This window comes from Vulpes vulpes, chromosome 7 (assembly GCF_048418805.1).
Source record: "Vulpes vulpes isolate BD-2025 chromosome 7, VulVul3, whole genome shotgun sequence".
In the NCBI taxonomy this organism is placed as follows: Eukaryota; Metazoa; Chordata; class Mammalia; order Carnivora; family Canidae; genus Vulpes; species Vulpes vulpes.
The window spans coordinates 78,130,851-78,158,166 of record NC_132786.1 but is presented as its reverse complement, the minus strand read 5'-3'; the positions used below and the strand labels follow the sequence as shown (position 1 = coordinate 78,158,166).

At 38.2% G+C, this 27,316-nt stretch overlaps 1 protein-coding gene across 2 annotated transcripts in view; it reads right to left on the bottom strand.

Annotated features, from left to right (window-relative positions):
* The window catches only part of GRM3 (glutamate metabotropic receptor 3), a 209,395-nt gene that overhangs the window by 79,477 nt on the left and 102,602 nt on the right, over nt 1-27,316 (bottom strand). Inside the window, exon 2 of one of the 2 annotated variants that reach the window (XM_026018680.2) lies at nt 9,617-10,228. The exons of the other annotated variant lie outside the window; for it this stretch is intronic. Within the exon in view, the coding sequence (XP_025874465.1) occupies nt 9,617-10,084 (468 nt within the window). The 5' untranslated portion in view covers nt 10,085-10,228. The remainder of the gene's footprint in view (nt 1-9,616; nt 10,229-27,316) is intronic. 2 annotated transcript variants of the gene reach the window in all.

The window sequence follows — 27,316 nt, the reverse complement described above, 5'->3', positions numbered from 1 at the left end:
AGGCTCAATAAATGATAGAGATGCTGATAACGTCAAACCCAGCAGTCATTCATCCAGCAAACTTTGATCAGTGCCAATGGTACTAGGCAATATTCTAAAATGTAGGTCTTTCTATGATCTACTATCTACTTTCTATGATCTACTTTCTATGGTCTACTATGTTCCACAAAGCTATAGCCTGGTACAAGACAAAGAAACATTACCAAAGATTAAAATTTTGAGGTACATGCATACAAACTTATACAAAGACACAGGTGAAGGAGTGACTAATGACACTTAGGTGAGTCATGCAGGCTCCGATGGAGAGGAAACATTCAGCCTTGATCTTGAAGGATCAATGAAACTTTGCCAGGTAAAGAAAGAGAAAAGGAAGTTTTTAGGCAGTTGAAAGAATACAAAGACAAAGAAGAGTATTTGTTTTAATAGTATAACAGTACAATTCAGGATTGTTGGGGCAACCGGTGCTTTGCAAGATTTAGTTGAAGGTAAAGAAAAATAGAAGGACTGTGGCTAGATTGATAAATGTTTTATATGCTATGCTAAAGATTTGGGGCTTTATTCTTTAAAAGATAAAAGGCTATTAAAATTTTTATTTAAGGGAATGGCATGACCAAAGGTGTGTTTTAGAAAGGCTATAGTGGATGACATCCAATTTGAAAAGAAAGAGTCAGAGAAGGTTAATGAGGTGGGCAAAACAATCCAACCTTGGCTGTGAGTTCATGTAATCCCAGGAAGGATGAATAAATTAATACTAGAAATATCAAGACTGGAGGTATAAAGAAAAATTTGAGTCTACTTAAAACTGTTTTATTTGGTTGGTAGTAATTACTAAAATGCTTATGTCTCCTTTGTTATCCTGTTTGGGTCATTATGTATCACTTGAATCCTCCTTGGAAGGAAGCAATTCATAAATAAGGTTGGTTATTGGACAGTGTAAAAAGGCTAAAAAACTTTTAAGTCCCTGGAAGCATCTTGGAAAAGTTAACATAAAGACTTCCTCTAATGTGGATAAGAAAACCAAGAGTCAGTTAAGTAGCCATTGGCAGCAATTGAAATTTGCTGGATGGCATCAACCCGTGTTTATTGTTGCATTTCTTTAAATCTGGTTCTCAGTGATATTCCTTAAAACTACTGTATAAGCATGGATAATCTGTGCTTAATACATACATAGTGTTTTTACTTCTATGGAAGTTTACTGTTTTATAGAAAAATTCTGAACGAATTGTAGATTATATGTTCAATCACATCTGTTTTCCACATTGGGAAAGCTTAATTGCCTGGTTTGTGTTCTATGAGGGCTCACTGTGAACCTGATGGCAACTACCCAAACTGGAGGCACAGTGCCTGGGAGAAACCAACTCATCCCTGGGATGCATGCCCTGCACATTCAACCCTGTTAAGTGATGGCAAATGTTTCAAGATGCTTTGCCATTCTGACCACTTGGCAAGGAAATCTGGTCTATATTTGGAATATAATTTTTGAAAGTGTTGCTTCTATTGTATTCTCCCCTGTATGGCAGTTCCCTCTGTTGGAAGGTAAAGTCAGAGCTGGCAAGAATCAGGACTTTGTCACTAGTAACAGAGGGATTTCCATAATATACCAGGTGGTTATGTCAAAAATAGCATCACCACAATTTTAGTGTCCAAAGTCCCACTGATATACTGCCTGGAGTATCAATGTTTGCTTAGAGCTTAACTCCAAGTGTTTTTGCAACACTGTTCTTTAAATTTCCGAAGTCCATTAATTAGAAAAATGCTCTGTAAGTTTTTAACTGCATTTTTCATAGACCACTAAAAGCACTTCTACTACATTAAATCAATGAAATTTCATTATTATAAACTGCTAAGTGTTGGCTCCTTCCATACTGAAATACTGAGCCTAATATATATATTGATCCATTTAAAAGGCACATGTTTAACAGTATTTGAAAAGAGAACTTTGTGTTGTTAAAGCAAAATCATATCTCAGATTTAGCTAAAGGAGTCCCATTTCAATTAGCTCGTCAATTTATCTATCTCATAGTATAAACCCTTGCTGATATGTCAGGAATGTCTGCATTCTTTGCTTTTCATCCTATGACCTCCATCATAGACATGTGGCCGCAATAGGAGCTGGTTCTCAGCCATGGGCTATTCTGTTGCCCAGTGGACAGTGGTCCTGATGGCACTTGTTTTTCACAAGAGTAGTTTCCAAATAAACACATGACAGAAGGGGAATTAATTAAGGAGTAAATTAACCCTAAAGCAAAGGGAAAAAAACAGTGCATCTTAGATAATTACCTCTGGTGAGAAATTTCTACAATGTAACAATGTTAACAAAAACATTTCAAAATTGCTGTTGCCTTATTCCCTATGATAAAGTCCTTGAACAACATTGTCCTTTTTTTTTTTTTTTGGAGGAGGGGAAGCAGGAGCAATGAGGGGAGATTTCAAAACAATTGACTTTGTGAGATTGCTTTAGAATGAAAAGTCTGGAAAGGAAATAAATAAAAGATTCTATCTGAGATAACATTTGAGTTGGAGTTTTCTGAAGCTTAGGCTATGTGATGGGATGATCAGCATAGCAGTGTGGGAGGCAAGCTATAGGGATCCTAATGTTAATTCTGCTACTTGCAAAAACGGTAGAGACTTGAACTAGGTACCTGACCTTTATGACCCTCAGTTCCTCCAAGAATTGTTTCTCTTAGACTGGAGATGTTAAAAGTTAAAAAAAAAAAAGGTAAAAATATTATATAATTGTAATATCAGTAATAACATGTACTAAAATCTAAATGTTAAATGCTTATTATGTGTGAAACACTATTTTTGTGGGTTTTATGTATTTTCTCATTTAATTCCTACCAGTAAGAGAGTACTACCAATCTCTCCATCGTAGACATGAGGAAAAAGGCAATGAAAGCTTAAATAAATCCTAGTCAGCCCACATGCAGAGTTTTAAATCAGTGAGCTGAAATTTTTCAAGAAAGGTATGCTAAAAATGTATAGTTGTAGCATGTCTGTACTATGATCACTGTATCTGCAATATTGAACTTACTAAATGCAACTATCATCTTTAATTTTCTGGTGAAAGACCCAGTAAAGATGGATTTGCGAATGCATCTCTAGAGCTATCACTGCTTTTCATGAGGACAGGGTGATGTTTCCTTTTCTTTTGCATTAAGTATGTGCACAGTATGTGACATACTTGGCACTCTGATGACTCTTTATACAGAGAGACTGTGTAGAGCTAGGTTGGACTACAGACGTGATCCTGACTGTATCTGGGATGGCCCTGGGTGCCCAGCTTTGTTACCTTGGACAGTTGTCTCTGGAATAGTCAGTCTAAGGACAAATGAAATAGAAACCCTAGAGCTGCTCTCAAATTGAGGCATCTTTTGTGGCACGTGTGTAGGCAATGTAGGAGTGAGAAGTGCAGACACTTTTGTCCCACATGCTCAGTTTGCTGCATCATTTTTCTTTTGCATCAAAACCAGATTTCCCACTGTAGGAAAATGCTTATTTTAAGTTTATGAGCATCTAGACTAATCTAGAATAGGTGGGTCATAGCTATGACCCACAAATCCAAGATGTGTTTAGGGATCTTCAACCTTCTCGATATGTAGCAGGTTATCCTGTTAATTCTTTCAATTCATTAAAAACAACAACAACAACAACAACAACAACAACAACAACTACATTTATTCTTACCCTGGTAGAGACATTATCCTAAGTGCCCTCTGTACAAAGGCAAAAGGTGGTTTATAGTTTCATAGAAGAATAGATATATAAATAAACTATTATAGTAGCAGAAGTGAGTATTTATGTAGTGGAAACTTGGGAAGGGTTTCTCAAGAAGGGTAGGGTTGGAACTGAGAACTGAAGGTAGATAGGGTTTGGCAAGGCCTATAGACAGCTAAAGAACATTACATTCCAGGTTGAAGAAACACTGTGTTCTCACTTTCATGAGAGAATATGCAGATCATATCTGAGAGACTATGAGAAAGCAGCTTTCCAGGGAGCCTTCAGAGGCAGGCTTTCTGTTTACACTGATCTGAATGTCCTTTTCCTGTTAATGTCCATTCCTTTCTGTTCATTTTGTTTTTCTCTCTAGTCTCCTAGTGCTTAGGATGTCGGTGATACTCAGGTGCTTTTCTTGTACCTGTTTTATATATGGATTTGATATTTCCTAATTTGCTTAAACAGGTCTCAGGGACTCATAAGATGTCTGTTTTTAAATTTTACTTTATATTCTCTCCCCAGACAGACTCTACACAATCATGTTCTTGATGTTCCTGAAATATAAATGCTTAATAGATACTTATTTTCTGATGAAAAATGATTTTATGAGAGCCCTAGTTGTAATATGTCAGTAATTGAGATTCTCGATTCACCAAATTCATAAAAATACTACCTTAATCAAGTGAAGTAACAACTAGCTGGGCTTTTTCAAAGTGATCCTGACAGAAAGAGTCTATTATTTATTTTGCTCCATGTTTTAGATACTACTTCCCTTGTAATCCCTTCTATCCCAATAGTAGAGTATTTTCCTTGTGTAACACATAAAATTAAGAAATGCCCTTAAATGCCATATAGTTCAAATACCAATATATTGCTTCAATCTCCTCAAAAATGGGTCATTTTTCCTTGAATAACTCCAATGACAGAAGACTCACTTCCTCATGCCCCCCCCTGCTCTTTCATTTCTAGGACATCTCCCTTACATTGGCTCTCAGTGTGCCTTGTTCTAGGTCAGTGATTGCCAGTGGGGAAGGACCATAACTTTGTGATTTGGCAAGGCATGGAAACATTTTTGGATGTCACAACTTCATGACTTCAGGTACCGCTGGCATGCAGTCTAGTGGGTGGAGGCCGATGATGCCACAAACCCTCCCACAAAGCACAGGGGCAGCTCCAGCCCAATAGTGTTAACGTTGAGAAACTCTACTCTAGATTCATCTTACATATCCATGGAAAAAGTATAAATTTTTCCATCTAGCAGTCTGTCTGATACTTGGACATAGCTAACTGCATGTTATAATAAGACTAGCAATTCATGTATGACTCTTCCCAAAGCATTTAAATTTAAAGGAGGAATGAAGCATTGAGGGAGGGTAATGCTTCATGCAAACTGACCCATGGTCGACCTCTTTTGCACTGTGGACTTGGATGGAGGAATAATAGAGTGGTGTCTGATTGTGCTGTTCCCCTTGTCCCATCTAGAAACTTACTTACTGTTATGCTTACTGCAGGGGATTTAGTGTAAGGAGTTGTTCTTGTCAGAGACATGATGTGAGCAATGCATGGCATATCCAAATCCATGTCATGATAAATAAGAATGTTATAATGACCCTCTCCCAGGGTAAGAGAGGTCCTCAGATGTGGATATTACTAAAAATTCTGTAAAAGCATCTAACCATACCAGGCATGAGAAAGGAGTAGTGAGATACTCTCAAGGCTCTCTTCTCCCTTTCTATGAGTTCACCTTGTAGATGCCATCTAACCCATGTCCCAATTTGTTGCTGAGGTCAGTTTAACACTCAGGGACACAGCAACTGGGTCAATTTATACTTATACTTTCAGTTAAAATGTGTTCCACACCGCAAGAAAAGCTGAAGAAATGATACAGCCTCTGAAAAGGAGTGAAGAACATTTTGGGGAAGGATTCAAGGGACATTTTTGAATGGACAATTGAGGAGCTCTAACTACAGTCTGTTTAAAAAAGCACAAGCATAAACAATGCTTCAAAATAAGTACCATGTAGACAATTGCTGCGCTAAAGCAACCAACCTGATCCTCTTCTTGAATAAATACTATTTTCTCTCAAAGTGGGTGGATTGCAGGCTTGTAGAGAAGAGCAGAATCATCTTTAAAATGCTTTGAAAAGAAACTGATTCACCAGAGGGGGTGAATAGACCCCATGTGTATTTGCTAATAAAGAAGGATTTTTGATGCTAGCTTTCATTGATTATCCAGTTAAGAAATCAATACTGTTGTTTTATAAAAAGGACAACCACAGAGTAGTTTGCACTACTTAGTAAGAGCATTGGGAAAATAATTATTAAGATCTTCATCCATGGTGATACAGTTTAACTCAGCAAATCATTAAGAATTTCCCCTTTCAGGCAGTTTTCATTCTCTATAAACAATGCCTACTGTATGAGCTAACACAGCAAGGGGCATCTCCACTGCTGACTTCCAGAAAGTTCTTTTCTGTGAGGAGATAATGAAAGAAGAGGAAGCTGGAGAGAAAGCATCTCCTGGAGCAATCCCACCAATGAAGTAATCTAGGCTCACCTGGGGAGATTATTACCATTCTCTAAAATTCTCTCTCACCAGGCAATTTTGTGACAGAAAACTCTGTGATCTGGTTTGGGACTGGGAGCTACACTTAGATGATAGGAATTTTTAACTGTGTGGTGGATTCATGTTAGTACATTTCTTCCATGGCTTCACCCTCTTTTTTCCTTCTGCTCGGTTCAAGCAAAGTACTTCCTAGTAAATATTCAGGAAGTTGAAAGTACTTAAAATTGGATTTGGCGTATTGACTGATGTGAATGAATCTTTGTGGCCACTAGCTACATGCTGTCACTATAGTTACAACATCGGGGCCTGTGATGAGAATCAGTCCAAGAGCAGTAGTTGAGTATGAGGGGTACCCTGAAAAAGCCACTCTCCTAAAATATTTTCTCTGTTAGTGTATAAGAGTGCTTTCAGTTCACCATCAGAAATGTATTGCTTTGGAATTCCTTTGACTACTTGTTTTAAAATTCTTATTAAAAGGCTTGTTTCAAATAGAGAACACACTTTAATTCTTAGCTCTGTAGCTAAGAGCTTCCTCAAACCTTTCCTCTTTCACGATACCTAGCTGAAAGCAAGGCCCTTTGAGGAAGGGTCTCTTGGACCCTTGGAAGAGTGTGTGGAGTTAAGTGTGTGGACAAATTGCTCTACCTTCTAGCTTACCTTGGCTGGGACCAGCATGTGTGTGATCTAGTCAGAGCCTTAGCACTCATGACACCAGGAGGTGTCCTGTGGAGGAGGAAGTGAAGCCCTCTCTGCACTTCCTCTCCAGCTCACCCCCTTCCTCATGTCAAGGCTTTTCCCTTGGCACACAGACGTCTGCCACAATATTCTAATTGGTTTCCTGAGATTCAGCATCTCATTCATGATGCTGAATGTAGCCTACATGATCCATGTAGCCTTTCTCCAACGCAACTGTCATTCTATCAGTCTTCCTCAGAACCTTTCTAAATTTCGTTTCTGACCTTGTGAGCCACATAAACATATTCTGAATTGTAGTTACTGTTACTTCATAGAAGTATTGTACCTGGAGCCAGATTTTAAGTTCCTTGAGGCCAAGGCTGTGTTCACTCTTATGTTAGTGGTCTTTCTACCCTTGTCACCGTGCAGAACGCACAGAAGGCGGTGACTTGCTGTTGAGGTACATGGGGCTTCAACAATGTTTTGGCCACTGGGAGGGCCTCGGAGTTGGTTTTAGGTATGGCTCTTCCACTGACATTTTCCTGTTATTGTGGGGACATGATAGTTACTATTTATTGTATCTGTTAGTGTTTTGGTGAGCCGTTTCCCATAGATACGTTTAATGTATCCTCTGAACAACCTGACAAGATACATGCTATTTTGCTTATTTTACAGGTAGGTTAGTCAATGATGGGGATGGAATTAAAATCCAAGTCTTTCTGGTAAAAAATTGATATCCTTTTCATTATAGCATAATACTTTTGGCTTCCGTATTTATACTATGGAGACAAAAACCATATCAGCATTTGTGACTTTATTGTAATATTGTCCAAATGAATGAAATAATAAGCCAGGTCCTTTGAAGATTAAGAAGTAGCTTCTTCCTTGTGAACTTGTACAGGATTTTAATAGCCCATGTTTTTTTTCCCTAAAACAATCTGCCCTTTTTGAGGATATACTCAGATAGTAAATAAGTAAAATTAGATTTAAAAAATCTATGTGCCTGGCATAGTTTGTTAATTACTTTGGATAAATAGGTATTTACACATCTGCTATAGAATGTTATTTACTGCACTGGGAGAAACTAAGACCAGAAAAGTATATGTGTAATCCCTTACCAGTGGTAATATCGGGTATAACACAAATATTTATAAAATTATTGACACTCATCTGGTGAAATTATTGTTGAAAGATGACAGATACATATTTTTAATTCTCTCTTCTCAAATAGCAAATCCCATCTCTCCTGATCCAAGTATAGAAATAGCGGCAAAATTAACATAATATGCTTTGAGATGTGCAATATTTTCTATTCACCTAATGAAGTCAAAGGATGTTTATGGAAAACCAATTATCCTAATTACTCATAATATGAGGGTGTGTTCTGAAGAAGGAAAGAATTTGAAGTACCTCATTTAGAACAGCAAAGAATCTTAAATGCAAGAATCTGGGAGATAGAAATAAGATTATTCCAAGGCAAATAGAGCCAATTAAGTGGTTTGTGACATATAAAGACAACATGAATGTAATATGACTTCCTTTAGTGCTTGGGGCTTTGAATGTAGTAATCTGGTAGGAAACAAAAAATATTGAACTACAGCTAACACATAGAAATCATATGGGATGGTTGAAAGAGCACAAAAGTACACAAGATCTGAGTTCTAATGCTTGAGCTACCTACCAATGGGTGTTGTCATGAAACTAGTCTTTCTGGGGCTTGGGAAAATGAAAAGGTTGAGTTAGACAATTTTCTCAGCTCTTTTCTGTCTCTAAAATTCCATGGCCCTGTAAGTGAGTATTGCTAGAGTTTGAATAATACGTTCCTTCTTTTCCCAACAAAATTATGAGAGCCAATTGTCAGCTTTTTATCTAGCTTGTTACATGATGAATTGTTTCCTTTTTTTTCTTATGGTAGTAATTAAGTGGCTTTTTTGTGTACATTTTCAGATTTACACCATGAGAAATTGTTTATGATTTATCTCTGAACAAAATGACGCCTTAGGAAAAATTAGTGTAAAAAAATAGTTTCAATGTTGTTTCTTCCTGTAGTTTATTGTGTAGATGGCTTCAAATCATCATGCCACCTTATATCCACATCCTTTGTGATGTAACTTTGTAGCACTTGTCCTATGGGCAGGACACATTCCTCTGCCCCTTGATTCTGGGCTGAGCCTTGTCAGTTGCTTTGGTAAATGGGATACTAGCAGATATGCCATCAGCAGAAGCCTGGAAGGGGCCTGTGTAGTTAAGTCTGCATTCCCTTGCACCTCTGCCATCTCTCTGAGAACACATTTGAGCAAGCCCACTGATTCCAGGTGGAGGATAAGGGACAACGGGAAGTAGAACCCAGCCTTGATCAGCTCACTCCAGCTGATCTTCAGAATTATAAACTATAATAATAAATAGTTATTGTTTCAAGTCATTAAATTTTGGGGTAGTTTGTTATGCTATAGTAGCTATCTGATACACTTCTAAATAATTTTCATTGCCAGAGAAAGGTTCGGTTTGCAATACTGTATTATCAAATACCCATAGACATCATCAATTATATTGTTAATATCATCCATTAATGAAATTATTAGAACATTTTCTTTTTGTTTCCCTGGGACATAAAACCAAAGAGACACAGCATTTTAGTAATAGTACTGGCCCATCTTACCTGTATGGAAACACTGCTGTATGAGCCGCCAATGACCCCTGCAATGAGCAGTGGAATATTTTCTTGAATGGCATAGGATCCATCAGGACACATATATTCAGCTTCATCCACTTTAGTCAAAGATGCCCTGATGAATTCCAGTGATTGCTCTAATGCATAAGTATCCCTTGAGCACGTATCCAAAATGTGTACACCCAACTTCACTCCTGGTAGCAAGTAATTGTCTTTGTTGATTTCATCAATAGCAAACAGCATGGCTTCCAGGCGTTGGATCCCTCGTTCTTCATTGATTCGCCCACATTCTTCAGTTCCAGTGCCTTTTTCATTAATAGGAAACAGGCCCCCTAAAACAAGGTCCCCTTCTATTTTAATCTCCCTCCTCAAAAAGTTATGGTCCCCTAAAGAGAGTAAAAATCCCCTTGAAAACAAAGCTAACGTAAGAACTTGGAGTCTTGTCAACATCTTCATGAATCCCGTTTCTGTACCTCTGGGAGATATCAATGGATGAAGCCAATGTTGCCCACTAGGCCTCCTCTCTCATTTCCAGACTGGATCTTTTGCCTGTCCTTCAAATAAGGGAGGAACAGACTAACAGAGCCTGTCACCAAATTCCTGAAGAGATAAAAATTATATGAACAAAAATGGTAAAGAAAACAATAATGATTATATGGATGGCCCCCCCCATCAGACCTTTGAAGGGAGCATGACTCAAGTTACCACTTAGCAGACACATACTGTACCCCTGCACCAGGCACTCTCCCACAGATATCCTCACCCAGGCCTTACAACACATAGTGACATAGATCTTAATGCTCCCATCTCCCAGAAATGGATCCCGAGGACTAAAGAAGTAAAGTGACTTGACAAAGTGCACCTAGAATGGAAGTAGTGTTTTCTAGCTTTCCTAATGCTAAGTTCAGAACTCCATCTATTTAGTCATTGACTCTGCTGTTGGTAGGATAGTAAGTTGAATATGAGTCTTTATCCCTTCTCTTTCAGCTTCCTTTATAGACCTTTCCTTTTTATTCACTCTTTTCTTTCCATTTGGGGACAGAGCAATGGGAAATCTTTCACTGTTTCTTCATTTCTACCACCACATTCCTGATCTCCCTTTGTTCCAGATACTCTCAGCCCACTGCAATCAAGATTCTGCCTTTAATCTCTAAAATAAAATTTAAAAAGCTCTGGAAAAAGCTACTACTTATTTACTAGTTTCCAAATTCACTAACCCCACTGTAGTCCTCATTTTACTTGACCTCATTTGAAATTCTGACTCCTTTCTACCTGCTCCAACTTCCTAAGTTTCTGTTCTTTTGCTTCTACATCTCACATTCCATTGTTGGACCCTCCTCCCCCACTGCATTCCTGTAGGTCATCTGCTTTCACTGTTTTAACTATCACTGAAATGACTCCTAGGTTATCTGCCTCCTAAACAGATCTGCCTACACATCCCTCTGACATCTCAAGGTCGATAAGCTATAACTTCTCCCTTATCTCTGTGACTGGATCTCTGTACCCAGCTTCTCAAGCCAGAAACCTGCAAGCTGGAGCTTATCTTGCTTAACTCCCTCCCACACTTAATTAGCCACTAAGTCCTGTAAAGTCTACCCATTTAACATCTCTCAAAGCCACCTCCTTGTTTATAACTCTGCTGTGTGAGGCTCTTGTTATCACTAACAGGACCATAGCAGTAGATTCCTGTACAGCTGCTGCAGGCCCTAAAAAGCATGTTTTCATGAGGAAGGGAAAGATAATAACCTTTCTCAAGTACAAAATTTTCAAATTTATTATTGTATAACCTGTACTACAGATGATGAAGAAAGTCCAATGGCTGATAGCTGTCTCCTCCAGCCAGTGTTAGGCAACCCCCGATTTGGCCCTCTAATTTCAAAGAGTATAATGATTACTAGTGTGGGGGTTTCCATAGTAGGTTGTAATTTAGGACAGTTCCATAAATCAAGCTTCTTTTTACAAAACGGCTTAATGGAATCAGGCAAAGCCCTATTATGAGGATCCTGCTTTTGACAATAGGCTGGGGTCTTCCCAGGGAGCTTGCCAAAATCCTGGTGTGGAGTAGCCTGCTTGCATGCACACAAACCAATGGGCCTATTGTTGTACTCCTTGCCACCCAGCTCCCTAGCACTAGAGCAAGCACTGGCCAGCTCCCTTGCTCTGCTGGTTCACTGCCCTTCTCCCAGAGGAGGCAAGCTTACTATTTTTAGAATCTGGTGAGAGAAGTGATAGTAGGGATTCCTGGAGAGTTCTCCTGACACGGTACAGGTGCCTGTCCCTGTGTGTGGTTTGGTATACCTGTCTGCCCTTTTGCTTTTGTGCATAATTATGTATTGGTGGGTTTTATGCAGGAGGGGGCTCTTCTGGCCACATCTAAATTTAATCAGGATGTCTGAAAGCCACACCACCTGTGTGATAGATTAGCAAATGATAATAATCTGAATGGTGTCCTGTTGGAGGAGGTATTTGAATAATGCATAATCTTAATTGTTGTTCAGAATGGTCCATCTCCCATCAATCTATACTGACTTCCTTTTGCCTATAGGTTGACGAATTGACTTCTTTGTGCTCTATGATCTTATCCTTGGCTAGCTCTCAAGTGTTACTGCTCACCATGCCCATCAGTTCCATCCCACCTCTGCCTTCACATCTTATGCTCCAGCTGTTACTGAACCATGTTTATCTGAGAGGATATCTAGAATGTTGATGGCCCCTTGGTTCTACTCGTGTTTTTCCCTTTGCCGCGAATGCTCTTCTATACTCATTTTCTAGTAATCACCCACTTAACATTTAAGACTCAGTAGTCACCACTAGAAAAGTCTGAGAATTCTTTTCTTATCTTCCTTCCTTGGTGAAATTGTTTACTTCCTGCTTTATATTCCTACTGTAGCTAGTTCAAGAAATGTTTATTATTACTATTATCATTCTTTTTTGTTTCCTTGTCTGCTCATTGGGAATAAATAAAATAGCAAAACACTGAGGATTTTTGAGGTATGAGGGAAAAAAATCAAAACTCACAAAAAATAGAAACAGGAACTATTCCAGTATGTACTTCAACATTTTTGACATTTCTCCCTTTTCATGTTAGCAGTGCCCTTTAAAACCTGACTTCCCAATGCTTTCTGTTCCTTCTGCATGGAGCAAGTGATGGGTTGGTTTTTTTTGTTTTGTTTTGTTTTCTTTTTTTTGAGACACAAGAGTCATCTGGGTTTCGTTTTGTTTATTTATGTGTGAGTCTCAGCAATGACAACAGCAGTCATTGGAATGCTCAGTGTTAGCCCAGAGCCTCTCTGGGAGATCTGCCACAGTGCACCAGAAAATCTAATAATAATAATTTTTTAAAAAGTTGATATTGTAGTAGGGTTTTTTTGGTTTCATATCAATTTCTGGTCTGTCTTTGATCTGTATGTGCAGTTCCCTTTGAAGCAAAACTGCCATGGAAGGCAAAAGACACTGTGATCATTATCAATGATAAAGCAGCAGAAATAGCTCTATAAAATAATTGTTTTATGTGACTAATAAAAGAGAATAGGTAATTAAAAGAAGTTCATCAACACAATATTACCATGTATATATGAAAAAAATATAGATATCTTTTGAATCTGAAGAAAGATTTTCTGAGAGAAAATGCTCTTTGCTGAAGCAGACTTGAAAGGGAACGTCACATTACACAATAAAAGTCCTAAAACATATTAGTCTATCTGTTTCACAGGTAGGAGCTGTGTTTTATTTATCTTTGTGTATCCATGGCTTGGCAGAGTGTCTGCCTGCAATGTAGAAGGTATTCAACAAATGCTTCTTGAAGGAATAGAGACATCCATGATTATTATGTTTGCAGATGACTCTTTATTATTTTACTTGTGGCACAGGAAAAGAGAACTAAAATAGAGAAAGTGGTTATTTTATTGCATCACCTACCTAACCATCCCAAGGACTCTTATCCTATTATGCTCTTTGATGGTAGCACCGCTAACAGGTAGAACTAGAGGAATTAACTCTGTAAAGATGCCAGAGAAAAATGCTGTCTTTGTATTTGGCAGTTGCTGCTGACATGGGTCCCTATGCAGCTAGAAGAGTTGTGGCCTCAGGTTGACCTACATTTACTTAAGTGAAAGCTTCAGTCTGGAGAATGCTAAATTAAGAGCATGCATATTATCCTATTTCAAAGCATCAGAGATGCATTCACTCAAATATTTATTGAACACCCACTATGTGTGTGCTAGGCCATCAGCTGGCTCTGCAGAATATAAACTTTAATTGCAAACAAATGGACATTATCTCTGCTGTCAAACGACTTTCTAAATGCTTAGGTATTTTTCTTTAGAAAGCAACAGAAAGATACTCATCTGTTTTTACCAACTATCTCCATCATTTATGAAAATCTTAAAAAGAAGTGTATCTTAGGTTTCCTTTAAGGTGGTAATTAAGTGCTTGACTCAAAAAGCAATCCATTAAATATTACATGAAAACATTTAAAAATTAGATATACGTATCTTAAAAACAAGTTGACAATGTTATGTAAAATATTTTTCCTTTAAGCCCTCTGCCAAGACATCTTTGAGTAACATTCGATGTAGTCCTGGAGAATTACAACTTAAAAATCAATTAGAGTAATGTTTAAATATGCGGTCTTAATATTTTTTGTTTACCTTTTCCTTAAAGCAAAATTTAAAATGATTAAGACTGTAGGGCCATGAATAATTTAAAGACACTTAGCATTACTTAAAATGAAGCCCTGAGAGCTAAAAGAACAGGAAATTAAAATTTAACATTGAAAAATAGACAAACATGCTTAATTTAATGCAACTGTTTATCTCTGAGTAACAGCTTATCCGATTGTGGGAAAGGGCACCAACCACTTCTTTTCAAGTTCCGTTCATTATAAATCAGCCAGCAGCACATTCCCCAGATAAACAGGCTCCCCACTGCAGCCACATTCATATGCAGCTGGAGAATGGCAGCTCTGCAGTCAAAGTTCTCCGTTCAGGGATGATGAGTGATGTGTCAACTATAAACAAGCATGTGTAGCCCACTCTGTAGGCAACCTGCTCACCAATGTTTTATTAATCAGTGCATTAATAGAACCTCAGAGGTTTGCTGTGAATATAACCCCTGGAATGTGTGGGCAAGAAGCATTCGTATACTCTGTGTATGCTAATATGTATTTTCCTTCCTCTCTTGACTTTGCCCAGGAACCGGGTGTTGAAAATGAAATCCAGTTGGACTCAATGAATAAGTAGTTTATTCAGGGGAGATATCATGCTAGCCACCATGACCACTCTCTCCTAAAAAGAAACCCTTAAGTTGCTGACGGGTTTTGAGTGTTCAAAGCCTTGCACATCCAAACGATCTGGAGAAAATTTGGGGTTACTGATAATCTATGAAATTTTGTTGCACTTCTGGTAATTTTTTTCAGCTGCCAGAATTATAGACAATAAAAGACATGGGCTTTGTTCTTGAACTGCCATTTTCAACTGGGTAAACAGAGCCTGTAGCTTACTGACATTTTTAAATAGCAGTATGCATCATGTGCAATTCTAAATCTTTTACTCTTACTAGGCAACAAACATATTTTTTCCAGAAGTTTTTAAGAGATTGTTATGAGTAGCTGACTATTTAAAATCCAATCATTTTTAGCGAATATAGCTTAAAACTTCTAGTTTAAGTTCTAGTTTAAATTACTACAACTGTAAAGTGGTCCATTTGCTGATCCTGTATAGTTTGTTCTATGTTTATTATAATGATCATATTTTGTTTTATACTTATTTGCCTAGTTTTTTGAAATACAAATTTAGCAATTGGAAATCTTTCTTTCTTTCTTTTTCTAGATTTTATTTATTTGACAGAGAGAGAGAGAGAGAGAGAGAGAAAGTGAGTACAAGCAGGTGAAGTGACAGGCAGAGGGAGAAGCAGGCTCCAGGCTGAGCAGGGAGCCCAAAGCAAGACTAGATTCCAGGATCCCATGACCTGAGCCAAAGGCAAGTGCTTAACTGACCGAACCACCCAGGTGCCCCTGAAAATCATTCTTTCTTTCTTCCTCATTAGATTGAGCTATTGCATTTCAAGGACAATGCCTTAGACATTTCTGTTCTTCCCATAGTGCCTCACATATGTAGTTGTCAAATATTGGTTAAATGCTAAATTCCAAGGAGCATGTAAGTTTTTGAGAGATTGGTCAAGGGATTGAAAAAGTAATTTGGAAATTCCCTGCAGATAATGAAGAAGATAGCTGAAAAGACAACTCTTTTCCCCCCAAAGTGATTTTATAATAGGTCAAAAATCAACTTTAGCACTTAGAGAACTTGACTCAAATAACTCTCAATCTTCCTTTGACTTTGAATTGCTAATTTTTAAGGAAAAATATATAAAGTAAAACTAGAAAGTTATAAAGTTTAGGACAAACATTGGTGTGAATAATGAAGAATGAAAAACAACACAGAACCTGCAGTCCAGGTTCCATGATGCATGAATGACAAGGCCGAAGAAGTGTGGAGGCCAGACCAATGTATTTAGATTTGAAGTTATGGAGGACAGTTCTGCTGTCTTTCAACATTTTCTAGATTGAGGAAGTTTGAGATACCACAATATACATAAAATTTTGTATAGCCAAAAACTTAGGTCAAGTAGTGGAAATGAATTGACCAGACTCTTTCCTTGAGCCTGTTTTATTCACAGAGAACACAGAAGCCCCAAAACCCTAGGTGGCTATCTAGAGGGAGACTCTGCCAGTTGAGATGATGGAGGCAGAAAGCGATACTGAAGATAAAAAAGGAGAAACTCCCACTTTTACTATTTCAACTTTGACTCTTTGCCCCCTGCAAAAAATCACATATACTATTTCCTTTATTCTCTGAATTTAGAAAAGAGTGTTTTTATGAGGTAGGCAAACAAATTTACAATTGTGCTAAACTTTAGTTCTTAGGGAAATTGCTGGTAATTTACTTCCAATCAATAATACTAACTTGCTTCATTCAATAGAGATTATATGAAAGACTTATTCACTTTTCATCGAAGTAAATCTTTATTGTTCTAAACACCAAACTGCACAGTATTTTTCTGTGTGTATGTGTTTGTGTTACCATTTCAGCTGTTATTTCATCCTTACATTTCCTAACTTCCTTACAAAGCCTTGAATTTGGGCCTCCCCCAATTCCTTGCAGCCTACCTTTGTCCTTTTCCTCTTAGAAGCTGAAAAGTCTAATAGAAGTTACAGGTCTGTCAGCATGAATAGAGAATACAGAAACTGGGTTTGTCAAAAGATTTCCTTGTAGCTTTGGACAAAATGGTAAAGGAAAGAAATGGAGAAATATTCTTCATAGGGGAACATTTTTACCTCTTGGTCATGTGATCTATCAACTGGCTGTTATTTATAATGTCTGGTGTGTATACAGTCCTTTCTCTTGAATAATGTCAAAGTATTTTGCACAATGAATTTACAGCTTCCTGGTTGGAAAGAATTACATTACCTATTGCTGAATAGAGGGAGAGAGAGAGAGAGAGAGAGAGAGAGAGAGAGAGAGAGAGAGATTTGTAATGCAAATTATTCAAGGTAACAGTGAGAAGTAAATATACAATTAGGATCTAAGGAAGTTTTTATCATTATTGCCCAATAAAGTCTTATGAAAGGGAACACATGTCAACACCTATCATACTGGTTTCCCTCCAGATATCATACCCATCTCTCAAATTTTCCTTAGCAGGTAAATGGTAAAATATCTAAAACTCCGGGATCCCTGGGTGGCGCAGCGGTTTGGCGCCTGCCTTTGGCCCAGGGCGTGATCCTGGAGACCTGGGATCAAATCCCACATTGGGCTCCCGGTGCATGGAGCCTGCTTCTCCCTCTGCCTGTGTCTCTGCCTCTCTCTCTCTCTGTGTGTGACTATCATAAATTAAAAAAAAAGTATCTAAAACCCCACCAACTTTGCCTAGCGCTATATGATGCTGTTAGAATACCTTTAGCTGGCTTCTGTTTCTAGCCAGTCATAGTAATTGGCATTGAATCTCCCCTCCAGCTGAAAATAGCCATAAAACTGAACAAAATATATAAGGCAAGCTATGATCTTTGAGAGAAAGAGACACATGAGGGAAATTCCATGATTACCCTATGAATTTCTCAACATTCTACATGGGAGCACCTTTCAGCCCTGGAGCAATGATAGTATTGTTGACCTTAAAAGGAGCGATTAGAGTTCTTGGCTTCTGAAGTGGTTGCACTTTGTAGTGTAGAGAGCTGCACAGAGATGGTGAGCAGAAGATCTATGTGGTGCAAAGGCTGGTCATGTTATATACAGGGTGAGACTCAGTGAGGCCTGGCAGATATCATCTATCTGCAAGAAGACTGAGAGATAAATGTCAATATCAGAGGTTATGCATATTGGAAAATCAATGAAGTTCTAACTCAGCTCAAGTGGAGAGACCACACCAAGCATTATTATACTTTCAATTAAATTCCCAAAAAGGCTATCCTCTATAACTAAGGGCCAAGCACAGGGATGAGGGGGCATGTCACAGGTCTATATCTAAATAGACCTGCTTTAAGGAGACTAAAACTAAGTCTAACAAAACTAAAATTATCTACCAGTTATTTAACTACCTGCTAAGACAAAACTCAAAACCCTTAAAGGAAGATGATAAAACTTCGACTGCCTTCAGTATAATTCCACAATAACCAGTATACAATAAAAAAAAATGTTTGCTATATAAGAAAATAGGAAAATGTGACCCAGAGTAAAGAGAGAAAGCATTCAATAGAAATAGGCCCTAAAATGATTCATATTTTGAAATTAGCAGTCAAGAACTTTAAGTAGACTATTATAAATATGTTCAAAGATTTAAATATATGAATGAATGAATAGATGAAAAATCTCATAAAAGAATGAAAAGCATAAGAAAACAAAGATGCTAGAATTCAAAAGTACAATATTTAAATATAAAATGCATGTGAGGAGGCACAACAAATTGGAGATGAAAAAATACTAAAAAAACCCCCAAAACCCTTGAAGACAGATGAAAAGAAATGATCCAATTTGACCAGAGAGAAAAGACATTGAAAAAATTTGGACAAAGCTTTAGTGTTCACTTGGACAATATTAAGTAACCTAATACATGTACAATTTGAGTTTCAGAAAGAGAGGAGAAAGAATGGAAGTGAAAAAAAATGCTTGAGGAAATAGTGACTGAAAATTCCCCTAACTAGGTAATAAACATAAGGTTAAAAAACCAATAAGCTCAGCAAACCCTAAGCAGGACAAATACAAATAAAACTATACTATAGGCAAATCATAGCCAAATTGTTAAAACCAAAGATCAAGGGAAAACTTTGAAAACAGAGTTATATAGCTCATACGTGCAGGGTAACAGTATGAATGAGGGCTCACTTTTCATCAAAATCATTGGTGGCCATAATGCAGTAGAATGATATCTTTAAAGTTCTGAGGGGAAACTGGTCACATACCAAAAATCTATTTCCAGTTTAAATATGCTTCAAGAAGGAAGGTGAAATACAGATTTTTAAGGCAACTAAAAGTGAGAGATTTCATTGCCAGCAGACTTAAAATATGAAAAACGTTAAAAGAATTACTTCAAAGAGGAAATGACACCAGATGGAAATCCAAATATATAGGAAGGAATAAAGGGCACCAGAAATGATAAATGTATGGGTTATTGTAGAAGAATATCCATTAAATCTAGTTACCAGGTATTGTTAGAGTGAGTTCATGAAAACTGTATTTGTCAAAAATAAAAAATGGTAAGAAAAAATGAGTTCCAATACCATTTTGTCCATTATACTTTGATTTTACTTCTCCCTGTGTATATGTTTGCATTTATCCTAGATCCTGTTAGCTGAAAACCTTTTCACACCTTCTAGAGTCCCCCTGCTAAAAGAACAATGCCATAATTCAGAGGCCATGCTTCTGAAAGATAGACAATAGCCAATAATATATTCTTCTTTATTATATAGCTGCCAATAGATTCAATGAAAGATGAAACCCTGGTACAGCTATACTAGTTGTTAAAATATTAAAATACTTCCATTCAGTTAGTGAACAGTAAAATCCACTAAGCCCTCTGGATTTTCCTCCACTTTCCTGGTTGCTCTGGTTCCTCCTCTGGCTTATCTCTATCACTTCTCCCAATTTCCTCATGACCCAGCAAGGAAAATGTTAAATTCTGGTACAGTAGGGTCTTTAGGTTCCAACACGAAGGGTAGGGCTACTGTCCATTTTCATAACATGATACTGGTTGCTAAACATTTGAATATCACCCCTGAACTGAGTTGCTGAATAAGATATTGGGAAAATTGGGGAAAGTTTCAGTTTTTAGCAAAATTTTCATTAGCTAGAACAAAACTGGATTTTTCCTTGTAGTTTGACTAATTAGCATCCATTTCTAATTTTTTCTTGAAACTGTACCATAATTTTTCTTGGAAAACTGATGCATATGTTCATAACGTAAGGTGAATCCATTCTTGGCTTGATAGGTAGCTTGTGATACATATGACTAACCAGAATGTGATATGTCCCTGGCCATAGCAATCAGTTCCGGGATGAGTCTGTGACCAAATCATTGCCAACTAGGGTTAATCTGAGAACACATTTTAGAATAATCAGGAGAAAAGCATCCTCTTTCTATGAGAAATGGATATAAGCCCGGAGCTGTTGGCAGCCATCTTACCACCTTGAGTCAAGAGCCTGAGGTGCAAAGCCAAGAGACAGAAAAATAGTGAAACCTGACAATATTATATGTACTATTCAATCCAGCTAAGATTTCCCAGTTATGTGAGAGAGCAAATTCTTCTTTCTGCTTAAGTCAGTTTGAAGTATGTTTGTGACTTGTCACTGGGTGATTCCTGAGTAGAACCTCTCTTCTTTTCCCATTCCTTTTTTATTAAAGATGCTAAAATTTGGGATGCCTGGGTGGCTCAGCAATTGAGTGCCTGCCTTTGGCCCAGGGCATGATCTTGGAGTTCCACGATCAAGTCCCACATTGGGCTTCCTGCATGGAGCCTGCTTCTCTCTCTGCCTATGACTCTGCCAATCTCTCTCTCTTCTCTCTCTCTCTCTCTCTCTCTCTCTCTGTGTGTCTCATGAATAAATAAATAAAATCTTAAAAAAATAAAATTTATTAAGCACCTACCCTCTGCCAGAAACTAAAATTAATGTTTCATGTAGATTATTTTATTTAATCTTGCAGTTTTCCTCCTACTCAGGTATGCACTACCATAGGTACCTGATTCTATGCAGAATCTCAGATGGACCCCAGCTTCATGATGGTTCCTGTTGTGTTACTCTATCTATGTATGAATGAATTTTCCTAGAAATGCAACTACTCTAGTTGTCCCTTCTCAGATTCCCCACTTTCTCAAAACTTACTTATGACAAGTGAAATCATCCGATATATTGAGCTGTCAGTTTTCAGCACATTAATGCAAGTTAGTTTGTTAACCAGTTAGGGATGGTCAAATTTTCAATGGGCCACAACAGTGGCTTAAGGAAAGAGAAACATTATAAATCATGGGGTTTTAGATACCTCAGTGTACATATATCGCAGTGTGAGGGCCTAATTGGTGTTCTTCAAGTTATAGCACTTATGAACTCCATACTCAATTAGAAACAACTTGTACATATCAGCCACTGTGAAATTTTGGGCTGAGAATAATCCTTCCCTCACCAAATAGCCAATTTAATGCCAGGCAATGAAATGCCTTTGACGAGTTATCTCCAGCGTAATGGGGTTCTCTGGTGACTGATGTGACTTTAAAACATATTTTTTCACTTCTTCTTTGTTGAAAAATTTAAGAGGAAATTATTGGTGTGCTTTAGTCGGCTGATGTGAGCTCTTAACGGCCAATTATTCATATTTCTTCCCAATTCTGTGTGTCAGTGATATCACGTTGGTAGCTTCAAATTAGCAAAATGGGAGTATTTACTTAGTAGAAATCAGCAAACATTAACAATCGGTTTCTCCTCACAAATCCTACAGATCTGGTTTTTAAACATTTACCAGCATACAACTGGGTATATTAACAATATGATCTTAAAATCTGTTCCTAGAGAATCAAATAGGAAAAGCGTGGGAAAGCAATATTGCAGAATGCCTTCTTTGATCAGTGCTTTTCTATCTGCAGATCACAAGCTATTCATGTGTCATGAAATACATTAGTGAATTACAATGAACATTTTAAAAGGAAATAGAAGTATTTAAAATAGAATAGAGAAAGCCAAAAACACTGATCCAAGGCATATAGTAAGGTTGACTATTATCTTCTAAAGCGTTTTTTTTTTTTTTTTTTCTGATGTGTATGAGTGTATGTCTTGGGTTATAATGTAAAATAATTTCTTACTGGCTCATGGTCAAAAAAAGGTCTGAAAGCCATTGTTGTACAATGTGGGCTCTGTAGTCGAACACGTTTGAATCTATAATATTGGCATATGACCACCTTCCTATTCCTCATTTTATATATGTATCCCATGGAGACAATGGTAGTACCTATCTCAGGGTTTGTTTATAGGATTAGATAAAATAATATAAAACATTAGCTCAATAACTGTTAGCTACTATTAAAATTTTCAGTAGTGAGGATAATTTGCCATTGGCTTCAGTGCAATTGGTGTGTGGTGGGGTGGTATTCTGAACTCTCCACATAGCCACCTAGAGTCCAAAGCCAGTGTTGTTTCAGGATTGGATTACTTTAACTGCCTAGTCTTTATTTCCTCAGTTAGTGAACAGAACCACCTGGTGGTAATCTTCTATTATGCTGACTTTCTCTTGGCTGATGCTTAGGAGCTATGTGATCTTGGGAGAATGACTGGCTGACTGAATGATGCAAGGTGGGACCTCAAAGCTCCTTGATGTCCAGTAAATTCTGGCTTTTTTGGCGTTTATGGGTGCTAGAGACCATAAAATGCCAGGAGAAAATGGAAAGTGATCACCTAAGAAAAAGATGCAAGGTGCTTATAGCAAATTGATTTATTCACTTTCTCCTGAAAAAAACATGTTTTCATCCCTGCTCCCTTGATCCTTTCCTGTCATACTGAGTTTTATTGAGAGAGGGCTGGACACCTCTTCTGAGTTTGTCTGGACTAGGACATTAACTGACTTGTATACTGAGATGAGAATGTTTAAGATTCTGCCCACAAATGGTCTTAATTTTAATTATCACAAGGCATCAGAGCCTCAGGTACAAAGGGTTTGGGCCCTTGTGGCTGTAATGATTATTAGTCTTTAAATTCCATGGCAACTGCTATGCCTGTGCCGACAAGTCTGGGCTGCCCTATGCCCTCTTATCCAGTCCCTGCATGCTTTTCAGGGAGAACTGATCCCTCTGTCTCAGTATATATCTAAATGTGGGAAGCTCCTCATACAAAGCTGTATAACTGGAGGCATATAGATTTTCAACCAGCAGGCTAACGTGTCTCTTGTATAGCTTGAACTTTTAAAGTGCTTCTGACTTTATCTGTATTTTTAAAAAGACCAAGTAGAACACAAAGCCCTCCTATAACACAGCCTCAAGGCATGCCTTCCTTTCCTTGTGTTACACCCAATTTACCAGCATGAAATTATGACACTCTGATATTACACAAAGGCCCATTTCCCCAGGCAAGAAAGGGGTGGTATGAGACACAAAGGAGTGTACACTGTCTCAATCTGCTTGTGTAAAAGCCAAAATCAAGCAAAAGTAGTCTATGGTGTTGGAAGTCAGGATGGATTTCACTCTTGGGGATCTGGGAAGTTAGTGCCTAGAAGGAAGAATGAGATCCCTTCTTGAGTGCTGGTAACTTCCTGTTTATGGATTGGGGTTTTTGTTTCATGAGGGGTGTTGTGTGTGAAAATTCAAGCAGCACTGTTACAATAGATGCATTTTTTCTGTCTGTATATTACACTTCAGTGAAAACTTAAAATGAAAAAGTAATGATAAAGTGAAGAAATAGAGCAGCTATAGAGCAGCTATGTATTTTTTAAAAAATGGTTTTGTATGACAAATCGGCCATAGGGGTAATGACATAAACTTGCAACTGTGGGCTTATTAACGATACTTGCCCTCATGAGAGAATCCCTTACTGCCTGGAGAGAGGCCCTGGTGGAAAATGAGGGCTTACCTCATTGTGGGTGAGTGTTGGCCATGCAGAGGCCTCCTTCTCATTATAACTGGAAACTAGCCACTGTGTTTTCCTTCCTGTATGTCAGCAGAAATCAGCAATCAGAGTGCAATCAGCTAGTACACCAGTCGCCTGCAGCCAGAACGTGGTATCCATGATTCGCCAGCTTAGGCTGGATGGCAACAGAGATGCTAAGCTCCACTCAGAGGAACCCATTCTGAGGTGGGGCAACTACTGCTTTTATGGTTACAGTTCTGAAAAGTTGAATGGAATTAATTCTTGACCTTATTATGTTCCAGTGTTCAAGGAATTCTGCTCAATAATTTCTTAAAAATCACTTATTCAATCTATGATGTGTCAGTACTATGATGCAAGGATGAGTGAGACAGCATCCCTTCTAAATTCAAGAAAATATGGTTTCTAGGAACTGTGATGGCCGTTAAAAGTTAAATGTGCAAAGTCACCCAAACTAATGTTGGCAGAGTACTCCAGTGTGCCAAACTCAATAAGTACCAAAAGATACCTCCTCTCCTTGCTGTAATTGTTTGCCTCTACCACACAGTTTGGGCTAGATAATCGTGTCAAAGTAGGATGGCAAACTGTGAGTGCAGAGTTCCAATGGCTGCATCTACTACTGTCCATTCCAGATATGGTTAATTTTTTAGTATCTCCATCCTGTCCTCTGTGAGGTCTGGTGCTATTTCAGACAACTGGGAAACTGAGGCCCACCATCAGTTATTATGTGAGAGTATATAAGCAGACATCTGCTTCTAGCATCTTCCTGATGCTCCACATTTCTGCTTACAATGGACTCATTTAAAAAGGTCACAGATAATTTTATAGAAAGTTGTTTTTAATTATTCTTCCTAGTCAAATATTTCAGGAACACATTGTTTTCTTGAAACTTGAGCTTTCCTCATATCTTGGTTGCCCTTTTGACTGCAGTAGCTTCAAATCTGGCTTTCCATTTTCCACTAACACTGTTGGATAGTGTCCATCTCCTCTGGTGTTTGGTTCTGCCTGCTACAGCCCTCTTGGGTTGAATTTCACACACCTGTCTTCTCTCCAACCAGCCTATTCAATATACTGTCTAAATTCGTATGCGTTACCTCTGGCCACTTGAAAACATTCAAATATCACTTGTCCCTCTCAATTTAGTCTTAGCATCACCAGTGTCTAGCACCTTACTCATTTCTTCTTTCTCCATTATGGTCATTTTCTTTAGCCTCCAGAAAACACAAAGATAATATTTTATGCTTCTCCTTTGTGTTCTTAACTCAGCATATTTTTCCAGATCTGGACATATTAATTCAACGTTTTAGCTCACGGGACTAGTGAGTTGACATCATTTGATTTGTCCAGGTTACATTATTCATTCTAGTGAACACTTATATTACACATGTGGTCATAGTGCATATTTCAAAAGCATGCCATTGATCATAAACCATGGTATACACTACCTGCCAAGCTTCATTCAAACTTCTTAAACATTTACCCTCTCATACTCTTCTGGAATATGTTGTTAGAGTTGTGGAGACTTGGCATATGTATATCCAGAACAATGGCAGTACCTTCACCATGGGTGAGACAAAAGGACAAGATTAGGGTTCTTTTGAGGGTGTCGAGCTGATTCTATGACAACTGGTGAACAACAGGACAGTACCCTAATTCTATGAGAAATTACACAGTATAGCTCTTCTTGCACTAGTTCCACTGCCCCTTCCTCCATATGGCACCATTCTCTGCATCACAATGCAATGTATGTACTTGTTTTTAAAATCTGAGTACTAGTGTGTTATAAAATATTTTAGTAGAAAGCCTTAGAAGTCATTGAGACTGACCTTTGATCCCCTCAATTTTCATATGAAGAATCTGAGTTCCATGGTATAAGGAGATGCCTCTTTTAGAGTCTGGCTTTTTTTTTTTTTCTTTTTTTAAGATTTATTTATTTTGAGAGAGAGAGAGAGCACAAGCACAGGGGTGAGGGGAGACTAAGGGCAGAGGGAGAGGAAGAGAGAGTCTTAAGCAGACTCCGTGCTGAGAGTAGAGCCCGATGTGGGGCTCCATGTAGGGCTAGACCCCAGGACTCTCTGAGATCATGACCTGTGCCGAAACCAAGAGTCAATGACTTAACAGAATGTGCCACTCAGGCACCTCTGGAGTCTGGCTTTAAAACTTAGGTAAGGGGACACCTGAGTGGCTCAGTTGGTTAAGCCTCTGCCTTCAGCTTAGGTAGTAATCTCCGGGTCCTGGGATGGATCAGGGAGCCTGCTTCTCCCTCTCCCTCTCCCTCTGCCTTTACACCCCTCTTGTGCTCTTGCTCTCTTTCAAATATATAAATAAAATCTTAAAACAAAACAAAACTTAGGTGAGGACTCCAGCCCTGGATGAAATCTTGTCTGTATGTGGTGCCTATTTTGGAACATCTGTGTTTGTAACATGCTGCACAAGCTCTTCAAATATGTTCTTCCTCTAGATAGAGACCTGTTACTTTTCCCCAAATGACTGGGAATTCCTGCTGACAAATTTCTCCCATTAGAAAATCATGTCCCTTCCCAAGGGGACGGTTAGTTTATAAAAAAAGAAAAGAAAAAGGGATACTGATGTGGGTGAGCCTAGGCAGAGAAGGAGGTATTCTGTTGTTTAATCACAGGGATCAATGGCAGCCAGCTGTAGAAAACAAAGTGTGTATTGGCCACATGCTGCTGCTCTGAGAACAATGGTGAGGAAGAGAAAGGTTAAAACAAAGCAAAAAGCAAAATAATAGGTGTATCCGTAGGCTGCCTCCTGCCAGGTGAAGAAAAAAAGAAAAGACTGGCAGGTACTTCACTATACTGAGCTTTTGAAAAAGGAGAAGCCAACCACAGGGCGACAGGAAAAACCACAGGGAGAGGGGCCCGCTGCAGAGCGCAGAACGCTAACTATTCCTGCCACAGCACTTGCTCCAGGCTGTGCTGGTCAGTGGGCTGTGAAATCACAATTAAAGGAGCAAGGGTTTTGTAAGTGAGCCGGAGCTGCTCCAAATTACATCCTACTATTAGCTGCTTTTAGAACAACCACGTTGAACAACTCCATGTTTATTGAACTGTGACAGAATCTTGAAGAAATCATTAATAAAAACAGTTGATTATAGCTACACTCACTGTGTTGGTATTTTAGATTGTTACCACTTAGGATGTTACCGTGGTGGGATGCAGAGGCAAGAAAATGGGTAGCGCTGAACTGGCAGCCAGAGGTGATGATACCAAGATCTTCCAACAGAGTCTTCCTGAGGCTTTTATTTCTCTTTGTGTACTTGTGTTGAGGTGATACTTGAACTCTGCGGAGTGTGGATGAGGCTAAAACTCTTCACTACCTAATGATGTGGACAAATGGGAGTGTCCAGAGAACACACCTATAAGGAGAAAAGAGCTTTGATTTATGTAGAAGACTAAAGATATTAAATGTCACAATTGCCCACGGAAAAGCCTCTTTATGAGTTAAAATGGGCTCAGAAAATGGGCCTAAAATAGAGACAAATAAATCTCCTGTCACTTTTCCTTTATTCTTTTTTTTAAATTTTTATTTATTTATGATAGTCACAGAGAGA